Here is a 26,599-nt window from a genome sequence, read left to right as displayed (position 1 = left end):
AAAGAACGAGAATTAATAATAGCTACAGCCTTGTTGGATATCCTTGTTATTTATAAACTGGAAAAATCAAGTAACGCGTTAAGTTTCAATTGATATCTTGGATGAGATCCACAAAATCTTGCGTAATGATAAGAAAATGATCAAGATATAATATATTATAAACTATTGAATTAAAAAATTAAATAGATACGCATGCAAAAGATCTTCGTTGTCTTGTAGTCATGGGTTGACCTAGATGATTGTGAAAGCCCTTGGCCACGTGGCCTTGGTACGTTTTTATGTAAGGAGAATTATAATATTGATAGCAACTACTTGTTGAAGATCTTGATTCACGCAAATGGGAAAAGTCAATTAACGTGATAAGATTCCATTGATATCTTCGATGATGACGATCCACAGAATCTGACGTAATGATATGAATATATATAATATTAAAGATATCATAAATATATAATCATCGTGTAAATATGAAAATTTACTTATTAAAAATTTAATTTTATTAATTATCGTAAATATTTTATCAACTATTCAATCATCGTAATTTTATTAAAAATATAATCTTATTAAAAAGGAAATAATCTCTGTAATAACAATGAATATGCTACGTACTATTAAAGTTGGAAGCTCTTGAAGCATTTTATTTTTCAACATTGCTTTTTTGTTCTCTTTTTCATTTTCCCCTGCTTGTTTATTCACATACAATGGAGCTCTCAATCCCTCTCTCTTCATTTCATTTGGGGTGCCATCTATTATCCCTCAACGTTACAAGGCCTCATCTAATGACAAGAGATTGATGTTTATGTCAATTAAGCCCACCACGGCTAAAACTTTTACTATCAAATCCTCCAACGTCTTTCCTTCAAAATGCCCCAAATGAAGAGTGAGATATGTAAAAGTAGATATAATTAGGGCTCGTTTAGTTCGCTGATTCGAGTTTTTAATTTGAGTTGAGATCTGACTTTATATGAGAGCTTTTTATCGTAACAAAAAGATAGATGTGACTGTTTGTGAGAGCTTTTTACTGTAGTAAAACTCGAATTCTAAATTCGAATAAGCAAAATGAACGGGGCCTAAACTCGTTTACATTTTGTATAGTTATTTATAGATATTTATGACTTAGATGGCTTAATTTAGAACTGCAGCCCTTTGGAAAATAATTGTAGAAGTGTATTATTGTGAGCAAAGTACCTTTCTGCATTATTTTTATTTACCAAGCACATCCCTAATATCATGTTATGTGCAAAAGACATTTGGGGTCAAGAACTAAAGAATTAATATACATTTGTTGTCTTTTTTTTCTTGAGCAGTTGTTTGTTTGCAAGAGTGTTTGTTGAGAACCCACATCTATTGACCTGGTCTGTATTGTTTAAAGCATTTTGTGGTTCAATTGCATGCTTTTTTGGGGAGCTTATTTTAATGGCATCAATCAGATTTATTTTAATGGCATCAATCAACCATATTGAAACTATCACGGGCGGCTGGCGCAATCACCTTCGAAACAAATATAATATAGTATATGCACCCAATAAGATATAAGAACCAAATTATCAAGAGAAAGGACAAGTGGAATTATAATAATAGAAGAAAATTATCAAGTTAATAAATTTTTCATCAAGCTCTTGAAGCATTTGGTTTACATTTTTCACTCTTTTTAATTTCTTCCCTTTACTTTTCCTTGTTTTGCTTCTATCACGTCCGTTCATGGAGATCTCAATCTCTAACTCTAATTCATTTGGAGGACCATCGAATATTATTGCTCGACCTTGCATGGCCTATTTCCATGGCAATAATAGGTTAAGTTTGATACCAATTATTAGTCCCACAACCAAAAATATATTCAAATCCTCAAACTTTCCTTCAAAATGCTCATCAACCAAGGATTTGATCAAGCCAGTGAGACCGGTCAATGGCCAAAGCAGGTTCTCAATATCCTTATCATACAATCAACATAATCCCAGTCCTATCCAGGTATATATTATTTTATTTCTTTCAATTTCCCAATACAAGCAAGCATATTTTATATTTAAGTACTTGTTTTAGTAATGGATAATGCAAAAAAAAATTTAATATTGAAGTAAATGTGGGACCCACAAACAAAATTTTCATTAGTAGTTAAATAAAAATGTGCCATTTTAAGTAGTACTCTTGCGATTTGATAACCATGTGCCTTGATTAGTTTGCGCAACATGGTTTTTCTATTCAACTTAATTATATATAATAAAGTGCAACAAATTTGGTGATATCTATAGGATTTCTCGCAAGCTCAATATTCTGCTAGTTCCGATTCAGCACTCGCCAAAACCTCACGTTTTGGATCCGCTTGCTATAAATTCCTGAGGCCCTACGCAGTACAGCAAGCAATTGTATCGGCCATGTAAGTAAACTTTTACAAGAAAATAGTGAGACTTTTCCTGGACTAGTTACTATAATACTAGCGCACGCTTATTATATTGGCCTCAATCAGATTTATGATGCCGATATTGATAGGTATGCTTTCAATGTGTGCATATGTATATCTATATATATATATATATATGTATATCTTAATATTCTTTTCATACTGAAGAAAAAGAAAACCAACCTTTCCAAAAAATTAATAAAAAATAAGAGAAATACTAAAAAGTTTGCTTCTGCCTTCGAGCAACGTCCTTAATTTCCAAAAGAAATACTAAAAAGGTGCATGTAATTATGATTGTTTTCATAACGTGCACCTTTGATAATTTCTCAAATGGTGATTTTTCTAAACCTTCTTACGTGCAAAAGTAATTTTATTTTGAAGTTAAAACAACGCGTTTTATTTTTGAATTTTATTTTCTTTTCCTTTGATGAATTCCTAACAAAAGCAATTTAAGCTTGTTTTGTCTTTATGTTCTTTTTTCAGGGTGAACAAACCTTATTTACCTATACCAACAGGAGAACTTTCAGTTAGACAAGCATGGTTTTTAGTAATATTTTATTTACTTGCTGGCTTATTGATCATGTGGTTGATGAATGCCGACCTAATCACTCTGTCGCTCTATTGCTTCGGTCTTTTTTTTGGCACCTTCTATTCAGCTCCTCCCTTTAGATTCAAGAGATATTCCCTTGCAACATCAATTTTCCTTCCGTTGGTAATATTATTATTTTCTTGTCATGATCCCTCTCAATCTTGTAATTAAATCATGTTTTGATATAAGTTCTCGGGTACTCTTTAGAAATACAGTGGTGCTCTAAAAATTAAAAAATTGCTTTACATAAATATTTCGAAAACCATACATATATACGTACATATATATATATATATTTATATAAAAGATTGTTTGGCATATGCAGATGGCGGGCGCCATTCACAATGTCGGTATTCTATACGCTACCAGAGCTTCCATTGGACTTCCCTTTTGGTGGAGGGATGTACGAAGCAGTTTTTTAAAACCAAAAATCTTTTGTTTATTTTTATTGTCTTGCTCTTTGTTCTTGAAATTAGATTTTGACATGTAATTTAATTTCTTAAACAATAAGGATTTCGTACGTAGAACTTTGAGATTGAGTAGATGAATTATTGCAAAAACTTAACGACCATTAGTTTTTCCTAAAAAATATCTTGTTTTGCTTTTGATTTGCTCTGCAGCCCCCCAATAGTTTTTATCACTACCTTTGTGACACTGTTTTTCGTGGTCATTAGCATCACGAAAGATCTCACCGATGTTGAAGGAGACATGAAGTAAGTTTCTTTGTGTACTTGTTGTATGTATCATCACATCTATTGAACAAAGTCTAAATGCTTTCCATAACGTTTACCCTCTAGATATCCGGGGGGAAAAAAGTTTCTGTCTTTAACATTCATTTAAAAATTTACTCAATAATGTTTATAGGCATAACATACAAACATTTGCGGCAATATTCGGACTTAGAAAGATTGCATTCTTCTGCACTGGGATACTACTGGTAAATTATATGGGTGCCATAGTGGCTGCCATTTACTTGCCTCAGGTAATTATTAGACCTTCTTCTTGAAATTTTACTTACGAAACTTTTTGAGAGATATATTTTCATAACATCTTAGACTTTTTTGAAATACGTACTTTTTCCTTTCATTTTTCTGTAGTTTTTATATCCTCAATTTACTCTTACTAAGTACGGTACAATCATAGATCTACTTATGTAAATAATTAATTTACCGTACAAGAAAATAGACATAAAACAAAAGAAATATTTTTATAGACAGTTTTTAATGGGTCCTAGACTATGACGCCGCTCTGATGAAATCACACAATGACTCTGTTTAGCGTGCACCACACGTCTTCTAAACTGCATGGCGAACTCCCTTCGACCGATAGAGCTTCCTCCTGAAAGCAACAAATCCCTCTCCCGAAAGACGCTTTCACTAACGCACAAGCCTCACGAAAACTCAGACTCTTTTATGAAAATACTCTATTAAAACCCGTATCTCTCTAGCTGAAACCAAAGTCTTTAATAATATTTCCAACAGATCATGAGAATCTAGTTTAAAAACTAAAGCACCAATTCTCTTATCTTGTTTTCAAAATCTTCTCCAATAAAAGCATTCCCCGTATCTTCTTTTTCAACTTTTAAACTTGTATTCAGTTACCAAAAAAATCCTCCTCAGCCTTATCTGTAGCATTTTACTTCTTGAGATTCAAATCAACATTATAACAGTAGGTGACATTTTTAAATCCTTTTCAAATCCAAATTGCCCTTCACAATTTGAGCCAAGCCCACATTAGAACCAAGCCCAATCAAACTTCCAAAACCAAAACCCATGACCTGGACACAGCTCTTCACGTCTCAAGTTTCATCCGCGCGCGCGCGCGCACACACTTATATATATATATATATATATATATCAAAGTCTCTTTGTAGACTTTCACTTAAACACGTTTTCTTTAAACTTGCTCCTTATCTCAATCTGCAGCACAATCAAATTTAAATGCCCAACAATATATATCCAAAAATTTTAAATACTCCAAGCTATTACTTTATCTCCTATCCTCATGAATAGCGTTCGGATTATGCCACTAGAAATCAAATCTGAATCTTCCTTCGGTTGCAAGCAAATATCTTGTAGGCTATCTCCTATTCAAAATTGAACTCACCTTTTTTAATCCTTATCTCCACATATCACATCTCAACAAAATCTGCAACTTTAACTTTAAATCTAATTCGAAATCTTCTTCTGCAATCTGAAAACTTCTTGAACCTATTTTTTGAATTTTTACAAGATTGCCAATAAATTGCCAACTAATAAAAGTACCTAACAATCTCTCCCTTTGGCATTTTTTTTTTGGCAAAACTAACAAAAGATCCTAAAAATTCAAAAATGTAAAAAATTACATTGTTCTCTCCCTTTTTGACAAAAATAAACCAAAGACACAACGAAAAAAATAAAAAAAAATTCACACCCTAGACACGTCTTCAGCAGCTTACTCCCCCTGAATCTTCTCTGTGTCTTACTCCTCATGAATGTAGCATTCTTCCATGTATAATGCTCTTAACACCTGTCAATCGCTTAGTGCAACTACCATCACTACACCCACAATCATTAGTACATGCTTCTAAAGAAGTATAAGCTTTATGACACCTTAAATCAGATTTCCTTACCCACACACATCTAGAAAAATTATTTTGCACATCAACCTTCACGTTAGGTGTCTTCTTTGAGTTTGCGGAATTTGGTGGATTAATAAACATACCTTTCTTCAAAGCATTTAAATACTTGTAGCATCTTGATCTTATGTGGCCAGGTAAACTGCAGTAATGGCATGTGGGGACAAACCTTCTATGTCGAGGGGATGTGATAGTAACCTTCTTACCGGAGAAAGTCGGAGGCTTAGGGGCAGGCGTTTTCTTCAGAAACACTATTTTGGACGTTGAGCTCTCACCAATATAGCCAAGGCCATGTCGATCACCACTCGCTTTTCCTATCGAGAGAATGTGATCCAATTTTGTGGTGCCGGAATTCATCATCTTCAATGACTTTTGAGTGTGCTCTAGTTCAGCTCTTGTCTCCTGTAGCTTTTTCTCCTTTTCAACAGCCCAAAATTCATAATTTACAGCAACCCTCTTAAGTACATCATTCTCTTTAATAAGCTCATCGACTCGTTCCCGCAAAGACTTATTCATTTTAACCACCAAAACCTATTTGTTGAACATGGTTTTATATGCCTCCTGGATTGTCTCCTCAGTCAGTTCTTCACCATTGCTGGAACCGTCAGAATCTGAAAAATCTCTATTTTCATCTGGTTTTTCAGAGTATGTTGCAGATGATGTTACAACATGAGCTGTGACACGATCTGTAGCACTGTAGTTTGGAACATCTTGGTAGACATTGAACGCAACATAGTTGTTCACATAAGCGTCATCTTCCTGGTTGCCTTCAGAATCCTCATCACTCCATGTGACGTTGAGAGACTTCTTCATCTTTTTGAGAGTGTTAGCATACTCAGACTAAATGTGACCGTAACCGTCGTACTCCCGGCATTGAATTCTTCTTCTTATCATTAGAGGAATTCGTAGCTCCCTTATATTTCTAAAAATTGTTGGAGTTGTTGAAAGTTGGAGTTTGATTCTTCTCGTTGAACTTCTTCATCACCCTGTTGAAATTTTTAGTCAATCGAGTAAGAGACTCCGTTAAGTCTTCATCTTCTTCTTCTACATTATCTTTCACTTCGGCTTGGAAAGCAATCCCCTGAGAAATCTCCGTCTCCTTATTATTTTGACTCAGATTCATTTCAAATGTCCTCAGTGATCCCATCAATTTATCAAGTCTCATAGTCTCAGTGTCTTTCGCATCTTCAATGGCAGTGACTTTATAAGTAAATCTCTGTGGTAATGATCTCAACGTCTTGCTAACAAGTTTTGCCTCAGAAATTTTTTCACCAAGAGTAAATGATTCATAGCTATATCACACAACCGTGAATTAAATTCAGAAATAGTTTCAGTTTCATGCATTCGAAGAGTTTCGAACCTGGTTGTGAGCATATTCAATTTTGATTGTCTGACCGCGGCTGTTCCTTCATGAGCCACCTTTAGAATCTCCCATGCTTCTTTTGCTGATTCACATGTGGATATCATCTTGAACTGATTAACATCAACTCTATTGAATATTGCATTGAGTACACGTGAGTTGTAGTTGGACAACCTATCTTCATCAGTGCTCCATGACTCTTCAGGCTTGAGAACCTCCTTTCCTTCTGCATCCTTTGTTTCTGAATGCTTCCATCCGATCAGGATTGCACACCATGCTCTTTCATCTTGAGCCTTGATGAAAGCCTTCATCCGAGCCTCCCAATAAGAATAATTTGAGCCATCAAGGAGAGGTGGACGTGACACTGAACCTCCTTCCTTCAGTAAATCCATCTTAGACGTAGCAGATCAAATTTTCCAAGATCTCATCGAACTTATGGTCAGTGAACTGCTCTGATACCACTTGTTAGATCTGATGTTACGTCTGATGTTCCAGATGATGTTGGAACACTATCTAGAATATTACTAGCTTTCTTACTATTCAAATTAATTACCAAAGAAAGACAGTAATGCAGAAAGTAAAATAAATGCACACGATATGTTATCGCAGTTCGGTGCGCACACCTACTCTGCGGGGCCACGCCCAGACAGTAAACAGTTTCACTATACTTCAAGAATTACAACACTGACAGACTTATTCACTCAAGGACTCTCTCCTAGACTATGACGCCGCTGTGATGAAATCACATAATGACTCTGTTTAGCGTGCACCACACGTCTTCTAAACTGCACAGTGAACTCCCTTCGACCGACAGAGCTTCCTCCCAAAAGCAACAAATCCCTTTCCCAAAGGATGATCTCACTAACGCACAAGCCTCACAAAAACTCGCAGACTCTTTTATGAAAATACTCTATTAAAACCCGTATCTCTCTAGCTGAAACCAAAACCTTTAATAATGTTTCCAACAGATCATGAGAATCTAGTTTAAAAACTAAAGCACCGATTCTCTTATCTTTTTTTTCAAAATCTTCTCTAATAAAAACATTTCCCGTATCTTCTTTTTCAACTTTTGAACCTGTATTCAGTTACCAAAAAAATCCTGCTCAGCCTTATCTGCAGCATCTTACTTCTTGAGATTCAAATCAACATTATATCAGCAGGTGACGTTTTTAAATCCTTTTCAAATCCAAATTGCCCTTCACAATTTGAGCCAAGCCCACATTAGAACCAATCCCAATCAAACTTCCAAAACTAAAATTCATGACCTGGACACAGCTATATATATATATATATATCAAAGTCTCTTTGTAGACTTTCACTCAAACACGTTTTCTTTAAACTTGCTCCTTATCTCAATCTGCAGCACAATCAAATTTAAATGCCCAACAATATATATCCAAAACTTTCAAATACTCCAAGCTATTACTTTATTTCCTATCCTCATGAATAGCAATTGGATTATGCCACTAGAAATCAAATCTGAATCTTCCTTCGGTTGCAAGCAAATATCTTGTAGGTTATCTCCCATTCAAAATTGAACTCACCCTTTTTAATCCTTATCTCCACATATCACAACTCAACAAAATCTGCAATTTTAATTTCAAATCTGATTTGAAATCTTCTTCTGCAATCTGAAAACTTCTTGAACCTATTTTTTGAATTTTTACAAGATTGTTAATAAATTGCCAACTAATAAAAATACCTAACAGTTTTTATATCCCCAATTTACTCTTACTGAGTACGGTACAATCATAGATCTACTTATGTAAATAATTAATTTACCGTACAAGAAAATAGACATAAAACAAAAGAAATATTTTCACAGACAGTTTTTAATGGGTTAACAAATTCATCACAGTTTCCTTTTCCATCTTTTATTTTTTATTTTTTATTTTTCCAATCCATCCTTATTTATGTGTAGAATAAGAACTACAATTATTATTGATATAGTGGCAGGTTAAGAATCCCTTTGAATCCATAGCTTGTTACATAAATACACATAAAAAATAGAGAGAAAAAAGAACTGATAAATAGGTTCCTTCTATTTCTTGTTACAGGCTTTTAAGCGCTACTTAATGTTACCGGCACATTCGATCTTTGCGTTGTGGTTACTTTTTCAGGTTCGTCATACATAATTTCCACAAAATAAACGAAATTAATAAAACAAAACAAATTAAAACTATTACAACTCCTTTTCTTGTGTCCTTAATTCATCAGGTTCGGAAGTTGGATAAAGAAAACTATAGCAAGGTAACTAATATGCAGGTTCATATCAAGTACATTTTTGTCCTAGTGCGTACATATTGACCATTATTTATACCTGGACTTTCTCGATATATGCAGGAAGCATGCGCGAATTTCTTTCAATTTCTTTGGAAGCTTCTTAACTTGGAGTATCTCCTATTTCCTTTCATATAGTGAATTAATTAGTGCAATTAACTATCGTTTTCCTTTATACTCGAGTGGAGATCGAGGGAGAGAAAAAATCGAGTTAACGTGTGTAATATTATTTTTTAAGGCATTTTTGTTTTTTTTCTCTTTTCCTTTTTCCTAGGAATAAAGATGTCTTAGATCTCTTAAAAATATAACATTAGAATAAAAATCGTTAAATCGTAAAGCATAAACAATAGGACCAGGAATTTCTTCCAAGTTGAAGAATAAACATTTGTAGTTTGGCCCCCTAAAAATATGATATATTATATGTCTTGTCTCCGTCAAAAATCTGAACCTATATATAATATTATATGCCTTGTCTCCTCACTCTAACATTTGTAGTTAATATTGTGTGAATATATATTATATGCCTTGTCTCCTCACTCTAACATTTGTAGTTAATATTGTTTCAATGCTGTTTTCTTCAATCTGATACCGAGGTGGTTCTGAGGTGGAGTTTTTGTCTTGGTACATGATATATAATGATATATACAATAAATAATTCTGATACAAGTACAAGTTTGGGATCGATGTGGAGTGTAATATCGTAAATAGTAACGAAAAAATGCCCATTCAAAGATCTGTCTCATTAGATTAATTTAGAATTCAAATGAAATTATAAATTATAACATGAAATATACAGACCATAAGATTCTCTATATATGTGTTGGTTTTTCACTTTTCTATGAAAGGTCCAATCAAAGAGGGTGGTATTGCAGTTTCCATGAATATTTGTTCATATAAACTAACAATTAAAATGGGAAGTTTATAATTAATTACCCCATTTTATTCCTAAACTAACAATCTGTCTATCCTATTATTATGTTAATGATGAGTTGCTACCGTATGCGTTCAACTGGAATAATAAATTCAAGGCAGGCACAAAACTCCCAAGATCTTTTGAGAAATTCTTCATTTGTTCATGAAAATGAAATTCATATGGAGATAGATTGATGATTTAATGCCAAACTCTCTAGCTTTTCCATTAATTTACATAACTGAAAATGAATTTGTGAGTAGTTTTGTAGCTTTTCCATTAATTTACCATTTTTTCTCTTTAATTTGTATGTATCTACTTTTTTATAAAATTGTTTCTCGACGGTTTTGCGGAAATGGAATTCCATAATCCCTACCACTTTAAACGTCTTTTTCTACCAATATGCGTTGTCGATCTAGCAGTATTGTTTAATGTTCCTTTTGTGGTACTGCAGGTGAATAATATTATTGACAGTTAAGGACATGAAATGAAAGTAATGTATATGTGTGTTTGTATGTATGTGTGTATGATCGTGCCTTAATTATTAATTGATTTTTCCATTCTTGTACCTTGTACCTTGTATATGAAAGGAATATTAGCCGTCCGAAGCCTATAGTATAATACTATAATACTATAATACTATGTCCGAAGCCTATATGCTATAATACTTCCACATACTCAATTACAAGGCAACGTCATCTAGCTAGCCATGAAATTAACTATCAAAGGGCGGCTTCACAATCGCCTTGGAACAAATTCATCATGCTCTTGAAGCATTTGTTGTCAACATTTTCCTTTCTCTTTCTTCCCTTTTTCCTTGTTTTGCTTCTAATTTTCGTACATATGGAGCTCTCTATCTTTAACTCTTCATTTTGTTCTCTTTTTTCCTTTTTTTTTGTTTCTTCACGTACATGGAGTTCTCAATCCAAACTCTCTAGCTTTTCCATTAATTTACATAACTGAAAATGAATTAATGCTTCTTAGATGATACCTGTTTTTTGGAGTACGGATGTTTCTTAGTTGTAGATGAGCAAGGTAACAGAAGCCATCCAGATCGCGAAATGCTTCTTGTTCTCGGGCTTGTGCCTGAATATCAGTCTCCAAGTTTCTGCTCTGAAGTGTCTTGGTTGCTCTAAGAAGTTTGTTTTGTCTGTCATGGCTAAAAGTTACGTATTTGAAGTCTGAAAATCTGGTTAGCCCTTAGTAACATTATCTTTGCCAGCTTTTTCAAAATTTTGTGTCGCTAATTACCAATGAAACTCCCCAAATTCATTTAATAAAGTTTGGACGAATTCTATTTTGAGCATGAAGATGACTATTTCTAGCCAATAGGGAGCTATAAAAGAATGCTACTCTAGTGCAGGGTACAAAGATTTTTTTTATACCTTTGTGTATCTATTAAACACTTAATAGGGAGGCGTAACTCTAATAGAGAAGAATTAGAGGATGTAAAACGATAAATTATACGATAAAAGTTAACTAGAAAAGGCATTATTAAATAGGATTGACATAAACAAATTATACGTCAATTAGAGACAAATTTACCATAATAACATAATAAAGTGGAACACCAAATTTTCTAATAATTTCTCAAGTTTTAACGTAATATATTCCGTTCATTCAACCGATTCGAGTTTAGAATTTGAGTTTTGTTACAGTAAAAAGCTCTAAAAAATAATTATATTTAATTTTTTTATTACAGTAAAAAAATTATCATATAAAATTACATCTGAATTCGAATTAAAAATTTGAATTAACGAATTAAATGGATTGGTGTAATTAATAAATAGAAAAAAAAATGATCCAATAGGGACACGTGGACAATCAAAGAACAAAAGACTAATGTGGACTAAACCCTTAGTTGGGGATGTAAGTGATGGCAGGTGTCAGTTGGGGGAAGTTCAAACTGTTGATGGCAAAAATAGACACGTATAGCTCTTTTGCCACGTCCATTTCGTAATTTTCCCTTTCTACCCTTATATAAACCAGTCAGGTGATTTCGTATTTTAAATTTGCCCTTCATGAAGAATAAGTTAGTATGGCATAATAAACTTTTTCCCCATAATTAAGCTACGTTTTAGTAAATTTGGAAATTGTCGGAGTTAGAAAGCTATACTAATTGCAGATCAGAAAGATCAAAACTTGGTTTTGACATTCGGGCCTCAGCTTAATCACAATTTAAAAGACCTTCACAAAACCATCCTACAAATGAGATCTGTGGAAGAATATTTTCTTACAAATCTTGCCAAGAAAATGGCGATCTAAGAAATGATCTTGTTAATATAAGACATTAGTTGTTTGTTTTAATGACAATCTCAATTATAGGTCACTCAATCTTGAAGGAGCTTTGCTAACATGTTTCAAAGAAAAGCATCATTTTGACCTGGAACAGACAAATGGCGAAATATCATCCCAAGCAATTTTTTGTTGAGCATGTAAGTTTTTCTTGTTATTGATGATGATGTTACTTTATTTTGACTAGGATTGTTATTTTTGTTTTGAAATTTGTATGTAAAAGGTTAGATTATTATTATTATTATTATTATTATTATTATTATTATTATTTTGGTAAACGATTAATTTATTGAGGATAATGCAATCTTTCTCTTGTTTCTTGTCACAATGGTTATGGATGGCGAGCAGGTAATCTCCCACACACAAAGCTCTCTCAATAAGCAGAAATGACTATTGGATTTCTACACCAAACAGCAAGAGGAAGTAAGTTTATTTATATATATTTATTTGTTTGTTTATTTATTAGAGTGTCAAAGTTAATATAGTAAAGGAGATGAGCTAAAGAAAACTCTTATGATTGTGGTACTCCATGAACAGGAAACCATGTGGATTTTAATGTCCGGCATTTCCCGTAATCTGTCAAGAAACTGCAGGCAGCCATAAATAACTCTATAATAGTTTTGGCAGTTCCATCGATGTGCTTTTGCAAGAGCACCGTCTTTTCGTCCGTCCATGAAAGGATTAGACTCTCGAGGAGGGAAATTGTGTTCTCAGCATCCTCCTAATGGAAAAATATACATCTATATCAGGAACCGGAAGTTTTCACACACAGAAAGTAACCACCACCACCACCCAAAAAAAAAAAAAAAAAAAAAACTGAACTGAAATGAACTAAATCAAATCTCTCATTTGTCCTAAAAGTGGTTGTACCAAAATTTTTGTAACTATTGCATGAGAATGGTATGGTTGTCTTTAATTTTAGATGAAATATTGTATTTGAAATTTCTATTTTCAGCAATTTTCTGGTATTCTGAAGAGAACCGTTGCGTAAAGAGAGATTGTTTCCCTATGTAGTAATCCGTGAGATTATGATGCTTTCAATTTATTGAATTTATAGACTTATAAAAGACCACAGATTCACATACTTCTAGTAATTTATTGAATTTTTTAGAGATGTGGAGATCAATCCATGCATCGTACGTCTTTTGCCTCTTTTGGTTGAGATTGGCTCGTGTTGATATCGCTTGAGCCACATTTCCAAATATAACAAGATATGAACACATGGATGCAAGTACCAAATTTGGAATATCACCTTCTCCAAAGAGTGTGAGATCTTCATCTTCAAGTCCGAGTCTAACGTTCTTTTTTTCTGAAAGATCACCGTCAAGATTTTCCTGATTCTTTAGCGGTAAAAGCTCTCCATTTAAACGATTTCTTTTTGGAATCAGCCGTCTTGATTCTTTAGCGGTAAAGGCTTTTCATTTAAACGATTTCTTTTCGGAATCAGCCGCTTCAGCTCATCATCATAACCCCTTCTGTTTTTCACAAGTTGCTCAGCTTCTGCATTGTAATCTCTTAATGTTTCCGGAAGCTGCACAAATTCTGTCTTCTCCACACTCATTATTACACCAGCTCGTGAAGTTTTGCATCCCCATCTTTAAGTTCTTCCACAATTTGCTCAAGTTTTTGAGCCTCCCTGCTTAGTTTTTTCACAAGAAGCTCAATTTCTTCATCCACATCATCTCTACTTCTCTCAAGTCGTTTAATTTCTTTTTTTTTCCTCAATATCCTTTTTTCATAATCCGGTCAAGACTTCGTACAAATTTGTACACATTTACTTCATCTGGGGTTTTAACGGTCAACTCCTAGTTATCAATTTAACACAAAGAGAAAGAGAGTATGGAGAGTAGTCAACAATTGTGTTCTGCGTTTTGATGCTAACAAAGAAAAATCAAGATTATCAAGAAACGTTTTTAACACAAAGAGAGAGAGAGTATGGAGAGTAGTCAATAATTTTTTTTTTTTTTTTTTTTTTTTTTTTTTTTTTTTTTTTTTTCAAAAGGGTGTTTCTGGGAGGAAATGTTTCTTAAGGGAAGATCTCTAGAACAGAAGGGGATTAGACAAACCAGAGTGGAGGGACAAGTTATAGGCTGAGAGAATAAAATGGAAGAACGAGAAAGGTTTGTATTTGACAGGAGGTTTCTTGAGGGAAGATTTCTAGAAAAGCAATTTTAGAAAAAATAAAAAAGCTCTAATGAATATAGAGATTAGAGATGTCAAACGTGCCGGACCGGGCCGGCACGGCACGCTTGACCCCAGACCCATCACGGGCTTAGCCCGTGCCTGAGAAGAAAAACTCAGGCCCGGTTCAGGCCCTTCACGGGCCGGTCCCGGCCCTTGTATTTTTTTTAAATTTAATTAAAAAAAATATCATATGCCCCAAAAGATGTGATTTTATTAAATTGACGTAATAGGAGTACACATAAATGACTGCATTGTTAAAAACCTTGTTAAGTAAAACCCGTGGGGAGATCGGGACAAAACCTTAGCGAAGGAAAAAAGAGTGCAGTAGCTAGGAATAGTAAATTACAAACCTAAGTGCTTCCAGAAGATTCTGTTATTTCTAAGTTAGAAAAATATTTTTGCATCGAATCATCTGTGTATTGTTGTTTTCGTATTCTGGCATCTTCCAGTCTTTAACGCACATTAGTCCCACCAAGATATCTGGATGCATTCTGCTTCTCTTCTCGTCAAGAATTCGGTTGCTTACGCTAAAAGCTTGCTCCGATGCTACCGTTGACACTGGAGTTGTCAGAATGTCACGAGCTATTATGGACAGTTTTGAAAAATGATCTGTCTTGCTCTTCCACCACTGTAAGATGTCTAGTTTGTCATCATCGATTACAAAATTTACTTCAAAATGTTTGACTAGTTCTATAGACGCTTGTGTTGAGGACGATCCTGCCGTTTTCTCTTTCTTCTTCAAGAAACTCCACGATGATCCTTTAGGCCCCGAACTGGTAGTTGACGACGACGCTCCCTGTTCTTTTTGACCTGTGCTATATTTTGCTTTATACAAACTAAAAACTTTTTCTAACATTTTCTTAGCGTCAGTAATAATTAGTTGCATATCTATTTTTAAATTATCTGCGGTAGCAGTCATCAATTATTCAGTTCCATCTACTCCGCACCTAGGATCTAAAATGGTTGTCAATGCATATAACATAGGACAACGTGACCAATAACTTTTAAATTTATTTTCCATTAAGTTAACTATATTTCCAAAAAGTTTTGTATCCCTATAATAAGAAAATGTTTCTGAAATATTAAATACTTGATGTAAAGCTAAATGTGTAGTAGGATAATCAACTCCAGAAAGTAATTCAGTAGCATTATAAAAAACTTCTAGAAATTTAAAAGAATACTCAGCAATCTGCCAATCAGGATCGAAAATTAAAATTTGACCGTTCTTACTGTTTACGTATGTCGTGATAAGCTGTGAATACGGGAGTGCTGCCTTCAACATTAAATATGTTGAATTCCACCTATGTCTCACGTCAGTGGGAAACTTTCTTAGGCGCATCTGGCTGTTCCCGCATTATTGTTTGAATTCTTGGAGCCGAGCTCCACAACTAGATAGGAAGGATAATGATTCTCTAATATTTGTAAGATTAGCAGAGATATGTTCAATTTATGCCTAAATTACTAAATTAATTATGTGACATGTACATCGTTGATGAAAAATTTCCCCTCCAAATGCCGGTTTCAAACTACGTTTAAGCAGATTAATTGCAGCTGTATTAGTTGACGCATTATCAAAAGTAATTGTTAAAACTTTATCTTCTATCCCATAAAACCCAAAAATTTTCATTATTGTACTAAAAATAACTGTTGCGTTATGAGGATATAGACATAAACGAAAATCAATTATTCTTTTTTGTAAAACCCAATCGTCATCAACGTAGTGTGCCGTGACACATAAATATCCAGTTTTATTACACCCCTCCCACAGATCAGAAGTGCAAGACACAGTAGCATTAAAAGTCCTAAAATTATCAACAAGAGATTGTCTCATTGCATAAAAAACTTTCATACAATCAGAACGAGTTGTGTTTCTACTTACCCGTTTAAATTATGGGCAAAAGGCTGTCTGGATGAATTCTTCGAAGGAGGCATCATCTGCAAAAGAAAGAGGCAATTCGGCACTAGCTAAAAATTTAGCTAGTGCCTCACGAGCACGTTGTGCATCGTATGTAAAATTTTGTAACCCATGTGATGTGAGTGATAGTGTTTGTTGGCAGAAGTCCACACTCCCACCTTGGTGCAACGGTAGACATACTTTCCAATGTCTATCCAGATGACCAGTACCCCCACCTTTTTTATTAGAAAAGTGCTTTTTACAATATTTACATACCGCCGAATTTCCATCTCACCTATTTTTGGATTTGGTCAGGGCTCCTCGGTGAAATGCTGCCATGTCGGAGAAGTTCGCGGTATTTTTCCTCTGCTGCGTTCTCCAGCTTTCTCGTTGTATACTGAAGTATTATTCACCGGAGCATTTTTTGGTTCAGTGGGGGTGGGGTTGGAAGGCATCATTTTTTCCTCAAAAAATGTCTCCTCACCAAGTTCAGGAAGAGCAGTGAAATCAGGGAAGTTTGGTGAGGCCATTTTCTGGAAATTGATAGAACTTGATTGAACTTTGTAAATGAAAGAGCTAGAAAAAGAATGAACGCGAGAAAAAAGCTTAGAATCAAAATCAAAGAGACAAGTTGAGAGATAGAATGTGAGTGAGATGAGAATATGAGAGTGAATTGTTGTGTGCGATTTATGGTGGAATTAATGGGTATTTATAGGGGATTTTTGGGTTGAAATTCAGTTTTTCCCGTTGGGCCCTTCGCGGGCCCAACGTGCGGCACGTGACGGGCCAAATGGGAGGCCCGTCACGTGCCGAACGTTGGGTCCGCGAAGGGCCCACTAGACCAAATGAAATGGGCTTCTTCGTGGGCCGTTTCGCGGGCTTGGGCTGGGCCAAATAAGGGCCGAATCAGGGCTTGGGCCGGGCCGAATAAGGGCCGTGCCGCGGACTGATAAGTTGAGGCCCAACCCTAGTCCATTACACGTGCCGTGCCGGCACGGCCCGTAATAGTAACGAACCGGGCCGTGCCGAATCAGGCACTATTACGGGCTGGGCCGGGCCGTCCATGGACGGCCCGGCCCAGCCCGTAATAGTGCCTGATTCGGCACGGCCCGGTTCGTTACTATTACGGGCCGTGCCGGCACGGCCCGTAATAGTAACGAACCGGGCCGTGCCGAATCAGGCACTATTACGGGCTGGGCCGGGCCGTCCATGGACGGCCCGGCCCATTTGACACCTCTAAGAGATTTATCCGATCAAAATATAGTTAAATTTCTTTATTTTGATTGAAGCATTATATTTAAAAGAGTATTTTCCGTGTCGAGAAATAGATAAGTCATATTTATGAGAGAGTTATTATTTTTGGTGAGCCTGGAAATGGATTATGGGGTCCCTTTTATAGGATCAAATGAATTAAGACATTTATCCATTTTTCATGTAGGACAGAAGGTTTTTTTCTCTAATTCTTCCGCCTTTCGTATGTGCAGTTTGTTAATTTCTCATTCACCTCTACATTATTTTTAGCATATTAATATATGGCTCATTACTAACGCAAAAGTGAGTCCCATTATAATTGGCACCGATCTTGGTGGCCATTTCATCATTGAAAGTGTAGTCCATGTGGCTTGGGTTTTTTTGTTTTGTTTTATGTTTTCGTGGATGTTGGGTTTTTGTTATAATAACAGAGGTGGTCTCTTTATCTTTTATCTTTTGATGCTTTTTTTATTTCGTCTTCAAGTTATATTTTTTTCACAATGTCGTCTTAGGCCTTACTATTTTTGGTCTCTCGATCTCAATTGGCCAGAGTTATTTACTAATTATAGTAGTGTGTCTAAAATAGCTGTTTGTGTGCTTGATAAGTTATGTGCTTCTTTGACTTCCTCTTGTTGAAACTTGGCACGTGTTACACCCTTGAGCGTTTTAATCATACTTATTGGTGGTTCTGATTTATCGTTAACATTGAGTTGCTAAATGCGTTTGGACCTTTTGTATTTGAATTACAGAATGTTTATTTCTTATATTCGTTCATGATTCTGAATCATAATTCATAATTTTTTACAGTATTTTTCTCCTACAAAGAAAAGAAATGAACATGTAGTTGGTTGCAGACAAATAACTTTTAGTTTTTTTTTGTCTGTACATGGAGGCAGAAATATAACGTAAAAATCATGGTTTGAAACAGAAGATTTTTAAATAACATACATTAGCTGTAATAAAAGAAACATAGAACTCTTGATATATGACAGTAAAGTAATTAATCATAAAAGAAATGTCATTTTAATGTAATAAAAGAACTTTGTAGCAAAACAGTAATATAATCAATTAACGGACATCAATAATAATAGCCCATAAGAACATATGATATATTATATAAGCATATATACATAATAGACTAAATCAATACATGATGCATGTATAATGAAATCATCAAAAACGAAATTTGATACTAAAATTAAAATTTTCAAAAACTAACAGATAACACCAATGAGGGAAAGGACAGATAATGGATACAGTGCTATAGTAGAAAAATCATTGCAAAAAGAATACTAAAGAAAAGGAGTACGAATATGTAATATCCATTCAAGCAGAAAGGAAAGACTATAATAAAATCATGACCATATGTATCAAGGAAAATATACGTGCAATATATCTTTTCAAAGTGGGAAGTGATCGAACCAAAATGTATCAAACAATTCACATATTAGAGACTCGTGTTGATAACGTGTTATAAAATAATAGTAAAAACTATAATGGCAAAAAATTAAAAGAACAAGAGAAAGCATAAGAAAAATATGTGAGACAAAGAAATTTTGTATTTTTTTCTTATAAAGAGTGATCATACAAGTAAATACCTCCTCTATTTATAGCTTAAGAATCATAACTAAAGGTCACAGAAGAAAATATAAATTACATAAGTTATATGTAAAATTAAGAGAGAAGTAATGAAGAATAATACACAATATTAAAAGGGGATATAATGAGGTCTAAATGAGTAGTTTAATATCTATATATATTAGAAAATATCAAGATGTAATATCTAATGTAATTAATTTACAATAGAAAATGAATTTTATTAAAAAAATAAAAAATAATTAAAAGTTGTTTTTACATTTCCGTTTTCATTTTCTAAAACTATGACTTAGTACACATTTTCAAAAACATTCCGAAATACAATATAATGAAATGAGTCTCCGTCTCAAGTCGTTGATGGTGTCTTCTTCTTCTCCTCTCAAACTAGTCAATAATCATCGGATTCTGCAAAACTCTCTGAAAAACTGTTTAGCCACTGATCGCCACTTTCCTCTTCACTATGAGTACGATTTCTTGCGTTTCATGGAACAACGTGGCGTTCGCGCCAATTCCCAGACTTATCTCTACCTTTTGGAAGCCTCTCTCGCTTCTCGCTCCTTCATACACGTCTCGAAGCTCCATTGCAGGATTCTAAAACTGGGGTTCGATGGAGAAGCTCCATTGCTTGACAAACTCATGGAAGTTTATATTGCTTTTGGAGATTTGGATTCTGCGGTTAAGGTGTTCGACGAAATGCCTGAGAGAAGTTTAACTTCATGGAATAGGATAATTCATGGGTTTGTGGCTAGTACATTGGTTGCTCATGTGTTGGGTTTTTATCAGAAGATGGTTATGGAAAATGCTCATCCGAATGAGACCACATTTGCGGGAGTTTTGAAGGCCTGCGCTAGTTGTAATGTTGACACCCGCCATGTCGAACAAGTTCACGCTAGAATTGTTCGTCAAGGATTCAGTGCTTCTCCGGTTGTGTGTAATCCATTGATTGATTTGTATTCGAAAAGGGGTTCTGTAGATTCTGCTACAAAGGTCTTCCTTAGCTTGCGTTTGAAGGATAGTGTTTCTTGGGTGGCAATGATTTCCGGGTTGTCTCAAAACGGACGCGAAGAAGAAGCCGTTTCACTCTTCTGTGAAATGCACTCATCAGGAACTCCCGCTACTCCATATGTGTTCTCAAGCACTTTAAGTGCTTGTACCAAAGTGGAGTTTTTTGGCATGGGGCAGCAAATTCATGGCCTTGTTTTTAAAGGTGGATTTGCTTCGGAAACCTACGTGTGCAATGCGCTTTTAACGCTTTATTCCCGCTTGGGGAATTTGGTAGCTGCTGAAAAGATTTTTAGCTCAATGCAGAACAGGGACGGAGTTTCGTATAACTCGCTTATATCTGGTCTAGCTCAGCGAGGATATAGTGTTAAAGCTTTGGAGTTGTTCGAGAAAATGCAGCTTGACCTTTTAAAACCAGATTGCGTCACGGTAGCAAGTCTTTTGAGTGCCTGCGCTTTTGTGGGGGCACTCGAGAAAGGAAAACAACTTCACTCGTACGCTATAAAATCAGGAATGTCTTCAGATATTATCCTTGAAGGTTCTCTGCTTGATCTTTACGTGAAGTGTTCTGATTTGCGAACTGCACACAAATTTTTCCTCACAACAAAGAGAGAAAATGTGGTTCTGTGGAATGTGATGCTAGTTGCCTACGGACAATTGGAGAATCTCGGAAAATCATTCCGGATTTTTAGGCAGATGTTGATAGAGGGTGTTATTCCTAATGATTTCAGTTACCCAAGTATTTTGAGAACTTGTACTGCGGTTGGAGAGCTTGATCTAGGAGAGCAGATTCATACTCAAGCAATAAAAACTGGATTTCAGTTTAATATCTATGTTTGTAGTGTACTTATTGACATGTATGCCAAGCATGGAAAACTAGATGTTGCCCTGGGAATTCTTAGAAGACTAACTGAGGACGATGTCGTGTCTTGGACTGCTATGGTTGCAGGGTACACACAGCATGATATGTATGTTGAAGCTCTGAAACTTTTTGAGGAATTGGAATATCGAGGGATTCGACCTGACAACATAGGATTTGCAAGTGCAATCACTGCTTGTGCTGGTATTAAAGCGCTCAATCAGGGAAGACAGATTCACGCTCAGTCGTGTGTCTCGGGCTATTCAAATGATCTTTCGATCAGCAATGCGCTTGTTAGTCTTTATGCGAGATGTGGTAGAATACAAGACGCTTACCTAGCATTTGACAACAATGACGCTATAGATAATATATCCTGGAACACGTTAATATCCGGGTTTGCACAGAGCGGGTTCTATGAGGAAGCACTGCAGGTATATTCTAGAATGAACAGTCTCGGAGTTAAGGCTAACTTATTCACATTCGGTTCTGCTGTTAGTGCCGTTGCTAATTTAGCAAATATAAAACAAGGGGAACAAATTCACGCCATGATTATAAAAACTGGGTACAATTCAGAAACCGAGGCTTCTAATGTCTTAATCACGTTGTATGCAAAATGTGGAAGAATTGATGATGCCACGAAGGAATTTTACGAAATGCCGGAGAAGAATGAGGTCTCATGGAATGCCATGATCACTGCCTATTCTCAACATGGACTCGGTATGGAAGCGGTAGATCTCTTTGAGCAGATGAAATGGCACGGTCTGATGCCAAGCCATATCACCTTTGTTGGAGTCTTGTCAGCTTGTAGTCATGTGGGGCTGGTAAATGAAGGGCTTGGCTACTTTGAGTCAATGAGCAAAGAGTATGGCCTAATGCCTAAGCCTGAACATTATGTTTGTGTTGTCGACCTTCTCGGCCGAGCTGGTTTACTTAGCAATGCAAAAGACTTTGTAGAGAAAATGCCTATAAAACCAGATGCAATGGTTTGGAGGACCCTATTAAGTGCTTGTACAGTTCACAAAAACACGAAAATTGGAGAGTTTGCTGCTCATCATCTACTAGAGTTGGAACCTGAAGATTCAGCCACTTATGTTCTTCTGTCGAACATGTATGCCGTGGCAGGGAAATGGGATTTTCGGGATCAGACTAGAAGATTGATGAAAGAAAGGGGTGTGAAAAAAGAGCCCGGTCAGAGCTGGATTGAGGTTAAGAACTCGTTTCATGCCTTCTTTGTTGGCGATCGGCTTCACCCACTTGCGGATAAGATTTACGAGTTTCTAGCAGATTTGAACACCCGGGCAGGTGAAATCGGTTATGTTCAGGAACGTTATAGCCTGTTGAATGAAGATGAACAAGAGCAGAAGGATCCCACTGCGTATATTCACAGCGAGAAACTTGCAATTGCTTTTGGACTACTTAGCTTAACTAATAATAGTAATAAGCGTCCCATACGTGTGATTAAGAATCTGCGAATCTGTAAAGATTGCCATAATTGGGTTAAGTACGTATCAAGAATCTGTAATCGAGGTATTGTAGTACGTGATGCATATCGTTTTCATCATTTTGAAGGCGGTTTCTGTTCATGTAGAGATTATTGGTAAGTAATTCACATGAGAAGAGTTTTTTTTTTTACTCTTCTTTCAAACACCAACCACGTATACATGAGATATAGAAGCCTTTCTATCAGTACTTTTTCAAAAGTAGTACTGATTGCTTAATTTTTTTTCTCAGGTAAACAAACTTTAGCTGATTCGACACATTATTTCCCGTAATCTTCATTCAAGTTGAGGGCAGCTAGTACGTCTTCGTTTTGACCATATTCTTTGCTACATGGTTACTGAAGGGTTTTTGGTTCTTGTATGTGTGGAATCAGAGTACTCATGTACTCACCTTAGCTGCACTTGTAACTAATTGTATGTCATCTTTTAGGTCTTGGAGCTGTTTGAAACACCACAAAAGTGAACCCGGGCGTTGCTGTTGTTTTTGGTCTTGGGACTGCTGGTCTTGCAGTAAGTTTGGTTATGGTCCTTTTAGTTATTTCCTTCTGCTGAATGCTTCACTTTTACATTACTGAATATGATTTTAACATTACAGGTTGCAGAGGGTGCAAAAGCAAGAATTATTGGTAAAGATATTGACAGAAAGAAGATTGATGTAGGTATAGCTTCTTATCTTGTTATATTCTCCTTGCATTCTTTGTTTGCAGCTACTTAGTGGTTGTTTTGCAAAACTAGATTATGATACGAAAATTTTACTAATACTATCCATACAAATAATGATTTTAAACCCCATTTCTAATACTATCCATACGAATTTCAGAACAAGTTAAACAACTACAATTCCTGCATTATACATCTTAGTATCTTAAACCCCATTTCTAAACTACACTTTGAATTAACTATGGAGTAACAAGACAAGAAAGAAAGCAGAGGGGCTTTAATTATTATTATTAATTAGCAAAGCAATGAACACAGAGGAGGAAGATCCCACAGAGCTCAGCAGGATCATGCACGGTTTCCATGTATTCTTGCACGCCATTCATTGCGTAGAGCGACGCAGAAATCTGTCTTTCGACCTTCATCCTTTCAAACTCCAGAAACTCTGACTGAGCAGCTGTCTCTGGCTCGTCAGCTTGATCTTGATCATTCTTTGACAAATCCAACACTTGCGGATCAGTTGTGTCAGCAAAGGGAAACCGATCAAATGTGGCTCCGAAACCCCAAGAATGATTGGTCGAATATTGCGGGGAGCTCAACTGAAGTACTGCCTCCTCATTGCAGTTGCTCATGTCTGGTTTGTATGCATCATCAAACAACTGATCAATAGTAGTACTATCTTGTAATATCCCACAAGAAGAAGAATTAATACTAGTACTGCCACAACTACTAATAGTAGTACTAGAAGTACAACTAGTGCTAGAGTTTGTAGTAGTAACACTACTAGTACTAGTTTTTGTGATTGAATTCTTGGGAGAGGAATCAAAACCCTCTTGATGTTTTGCTCTTTTCTTGTTGTTAAGGAGGTTTCGGATGCGAGACGCGAGAGGGGAATCTGCAGAAACATGCGTGATGAAGTTGGTTCGGGTGTTGGAACCGCGGAGAAGGCAAGCGGCTTCATCATAAGCTCTTGCAGCCTCTTCCGCCGTCTCAAAAGTGCCAAGCCACATCCTAATCTTTTGTGTCGTGTCTTTGATCTCAGCCACCCATCTCCCAGAAGGCCTTTGTCTAACCCCAACAAACTTGTTGGTGTTATTGTTGTTGATGATCTTATTGTCGTTTTTATTTCTCCCCTTGAATTTGCCTCTTTTGCCTTTGCTACTACTTTGAATCCCTATTGTCTTGAAATATTGTTGGTTTTCTTGCTGAAAATGGATCTCCATTTTTGGTAAGAAGTTAAATGAGATGAGGATCAAAAGGAAAATTTGTAATTCAATTAAAGAGTGACAAAAAGAAAGGAGAAACTGGTTAAGGTGGTTGCTAATGATGGGGATTTATATATGTTTGAATAGTTTTCTGAGTTTTCTATGAGCAAGTGGGTGAATAAAATATACGTGAGAGACATTAGCTGTTGTTTTCTGTTTGATATTTTATGATCGGTTCCCATGTTTAATTTAAATAATATCATTCGATTGCGACCACTTTCTACTTTCAAAAAAAAAAAAAAAAATTGAATCTTTTTCCAAAATTACCCTTTTGACTTGTGGAAAATGACTTTTTGGCCCTCCACTTCTGATATACGTATTGTGTGGCAAAGCCATCTAAATTAATCCCAAGCTAGAAAGGCAAAAAAAAAAAAAAAGTCTTTAGGCGAAAAAATAACAATTGTTGGTATCTATTTTTATGCTCTAATTTATTAGCCCTATAATTTCCACAATTGTTAATTCTTAGAGTTACCCGTTTGTGTTCAAAGCATAATTCATTTTTATGGAATTATATTTGATGGTTATGTATTCACCAAAAAAACAGAGAAACTCAAATAATGAACCTTAAAAAAAAGATAAAATATCAGATTGTGCATCATATTTTCAAACGACCACAACAAATGGAGAAGACAATAAGAGGGTAGTATTTGTTCGTTCTTAGGGGGACAAAAGAAGAAAAATTAAAAATAGATTAAGGACAAGATTGGTTTATCATCTAATTAGGCAAATTGGGCCATTTTGATTTCTCATTTTAATTTTGATTTATTTTTCTTGTCTCTACTCTAAGCCAAACATTCTCGATATGAAAGTCATGAAGGCACACCAAAGGCCGCCACTTGGAGGCACCCGAATAAGGTTGTAGAAGAGCCAAACGCAAAAGGTCTAAAAGTCTTGTTGTTTAAATTGGCCCTTGAAAATGATGTAAGACCGAGTCATTCTGTACTCTAAGAATTAGACAAAGTCATTTTCATGTTGAAAACGTCTTTGTTCTAATCTCCTAATTGCATCACCAAACGAAACTTGTTGTTTTATTCGTATTTTAGTACTGTTAGTAGATTCTCTTTTTTGTTTTCGCTATCCAACTTATATCATATACCAATGTGATTTTTTAAGTTTATAAAATAGTAAATATACTTACTGATAGTGCATGTTTCTAAACATTACATCTTATCAAAATAAAAAAAATTATTTTTCTACATATTCTAGAATTGTAGAATTCTCTTTTTTTTTTTTTTTTGGAGCAAAAAAGAACACAAGAGAGCGAGTGTCCTCAAATTATTTCCTGTTATTTCTCTAAATTCAGTATGTTGCTCTTTTTTTTTTTTTTTGGGTAAACTTAAAGAAGCTTCTCCTGTTTCGGAATTGTTTACTAAACTTCAATTGTAATAGGCGGTTATAACATGGGAATCCTCTTGTATTTAAATCATTCATACAGGTCTCGTGTATTTAAATTATTTTCTCTTTGGTTTTTGAGGGAAAAAAAATGTATGAAAGAGTACTAAAAAAAGAGGTTTTAATGTTAGCTTTTCATTTTCATCGAAATGCTTGGGAAACAGTGTTCAGTTCCTGGGAAACCTCTGTGATTGTGAAAATTTTTGTCATTATATGAGTAAACTACATTAAATATAATTTTTTATGAGAGTTTTCAACTGTAATCAAATTATAATGAAAATTCGAATCGGTAAAATGAACGAGGTCTAGAGATGTCTTAAGCTGCGCCTAATAGGCCGATATGAGCTCTGCATACTAAGGGGTGTGGAGGGTTCAACGGGTTTGAATTTAGGTCCAGGTTCAAATCAATATTTGTTTGTAGAAAATATGAAGGAGTTTGAACTCTTTAATGTGACATTTAAACTCTCAAGATAAAAAGATTTCTAAACCTAAAATCTCACTTGATTCTCAAGGTTTGAACTCAAGTTCAAAACACACAGTTCAAAACCTAT

The 26,599-nt window shown here is 35.3% G+C and overlaps 1 protein-coding gene and 2 pseudogenes across 1 annotated transcript; 2 read left to right on the top strand and 1 right to left on the bottom strand.

Annotated features, from left to right (window-relative positions):
* The first annotated feature begins 1,701 nt into the window (after positions 1 to 1,701).
* On the top strand, positions 1,702 to 9,382 carry LOC21392952 (annotated as a pseudogene).
* Positions 9,383 to 19,693: 10,311 nt separating this feature from the next.
* On the top strand, positions 19,694 to 22,847 carry LOC21392951 (pentatricopeptide repeat-containing protein At4g13650). Its single transcript, XM_024166263.1, has one exon. It carries the CDS (start codon positions 19,708 to 19,710, stop codon positions 22,834 to 22,836), a length of 3,129 nt encoding a protein of 1,042 aa, XP_024022031.1. The 5' UTR covers positions 19,694 to 19,707; the 3' UTR covers positions 22,837 to 22,847.
* An 841-nt stretch (positions 22,848 to 23,688) lies between these two features.
* LOC21392950 lies at positions 23,689 to 24,788 on the bottom strand (annotated as a pseudogene).
* Positions 24,789 to 26,599: the final 1,811 nt, after the last annotated feature.

The sequence above is a fragment of the Morus notabilis genome, unplaced genomic scaffold (genome assembly GCF_000414095.1).
Source record: "Morus notabilis unplaced genomic scaffold, ASM41409v2 Scaffold1404, whole genome shotgun sequence".
Taxonomy (NCBI): Eukaryota; Viridiplantae; Streptophyta; class Magnoliopsida; order Rosales; family Moraceae; genus Morus; species Morus notabilis.
Note: the sequence above shows the minus strand (reverse complement) of the source record. Positions and strands in the feature narration are given on the sequence as shown.

Coding starts and splice junctions, on each gene's coding strand:
- LOC21392951 (XM_024166263.1), top strand. CDS start 19,708: ATGAGTCTCCGTCTCAAGTCGTTGATGGTGTCTTCTTCTTCTCCTCTC.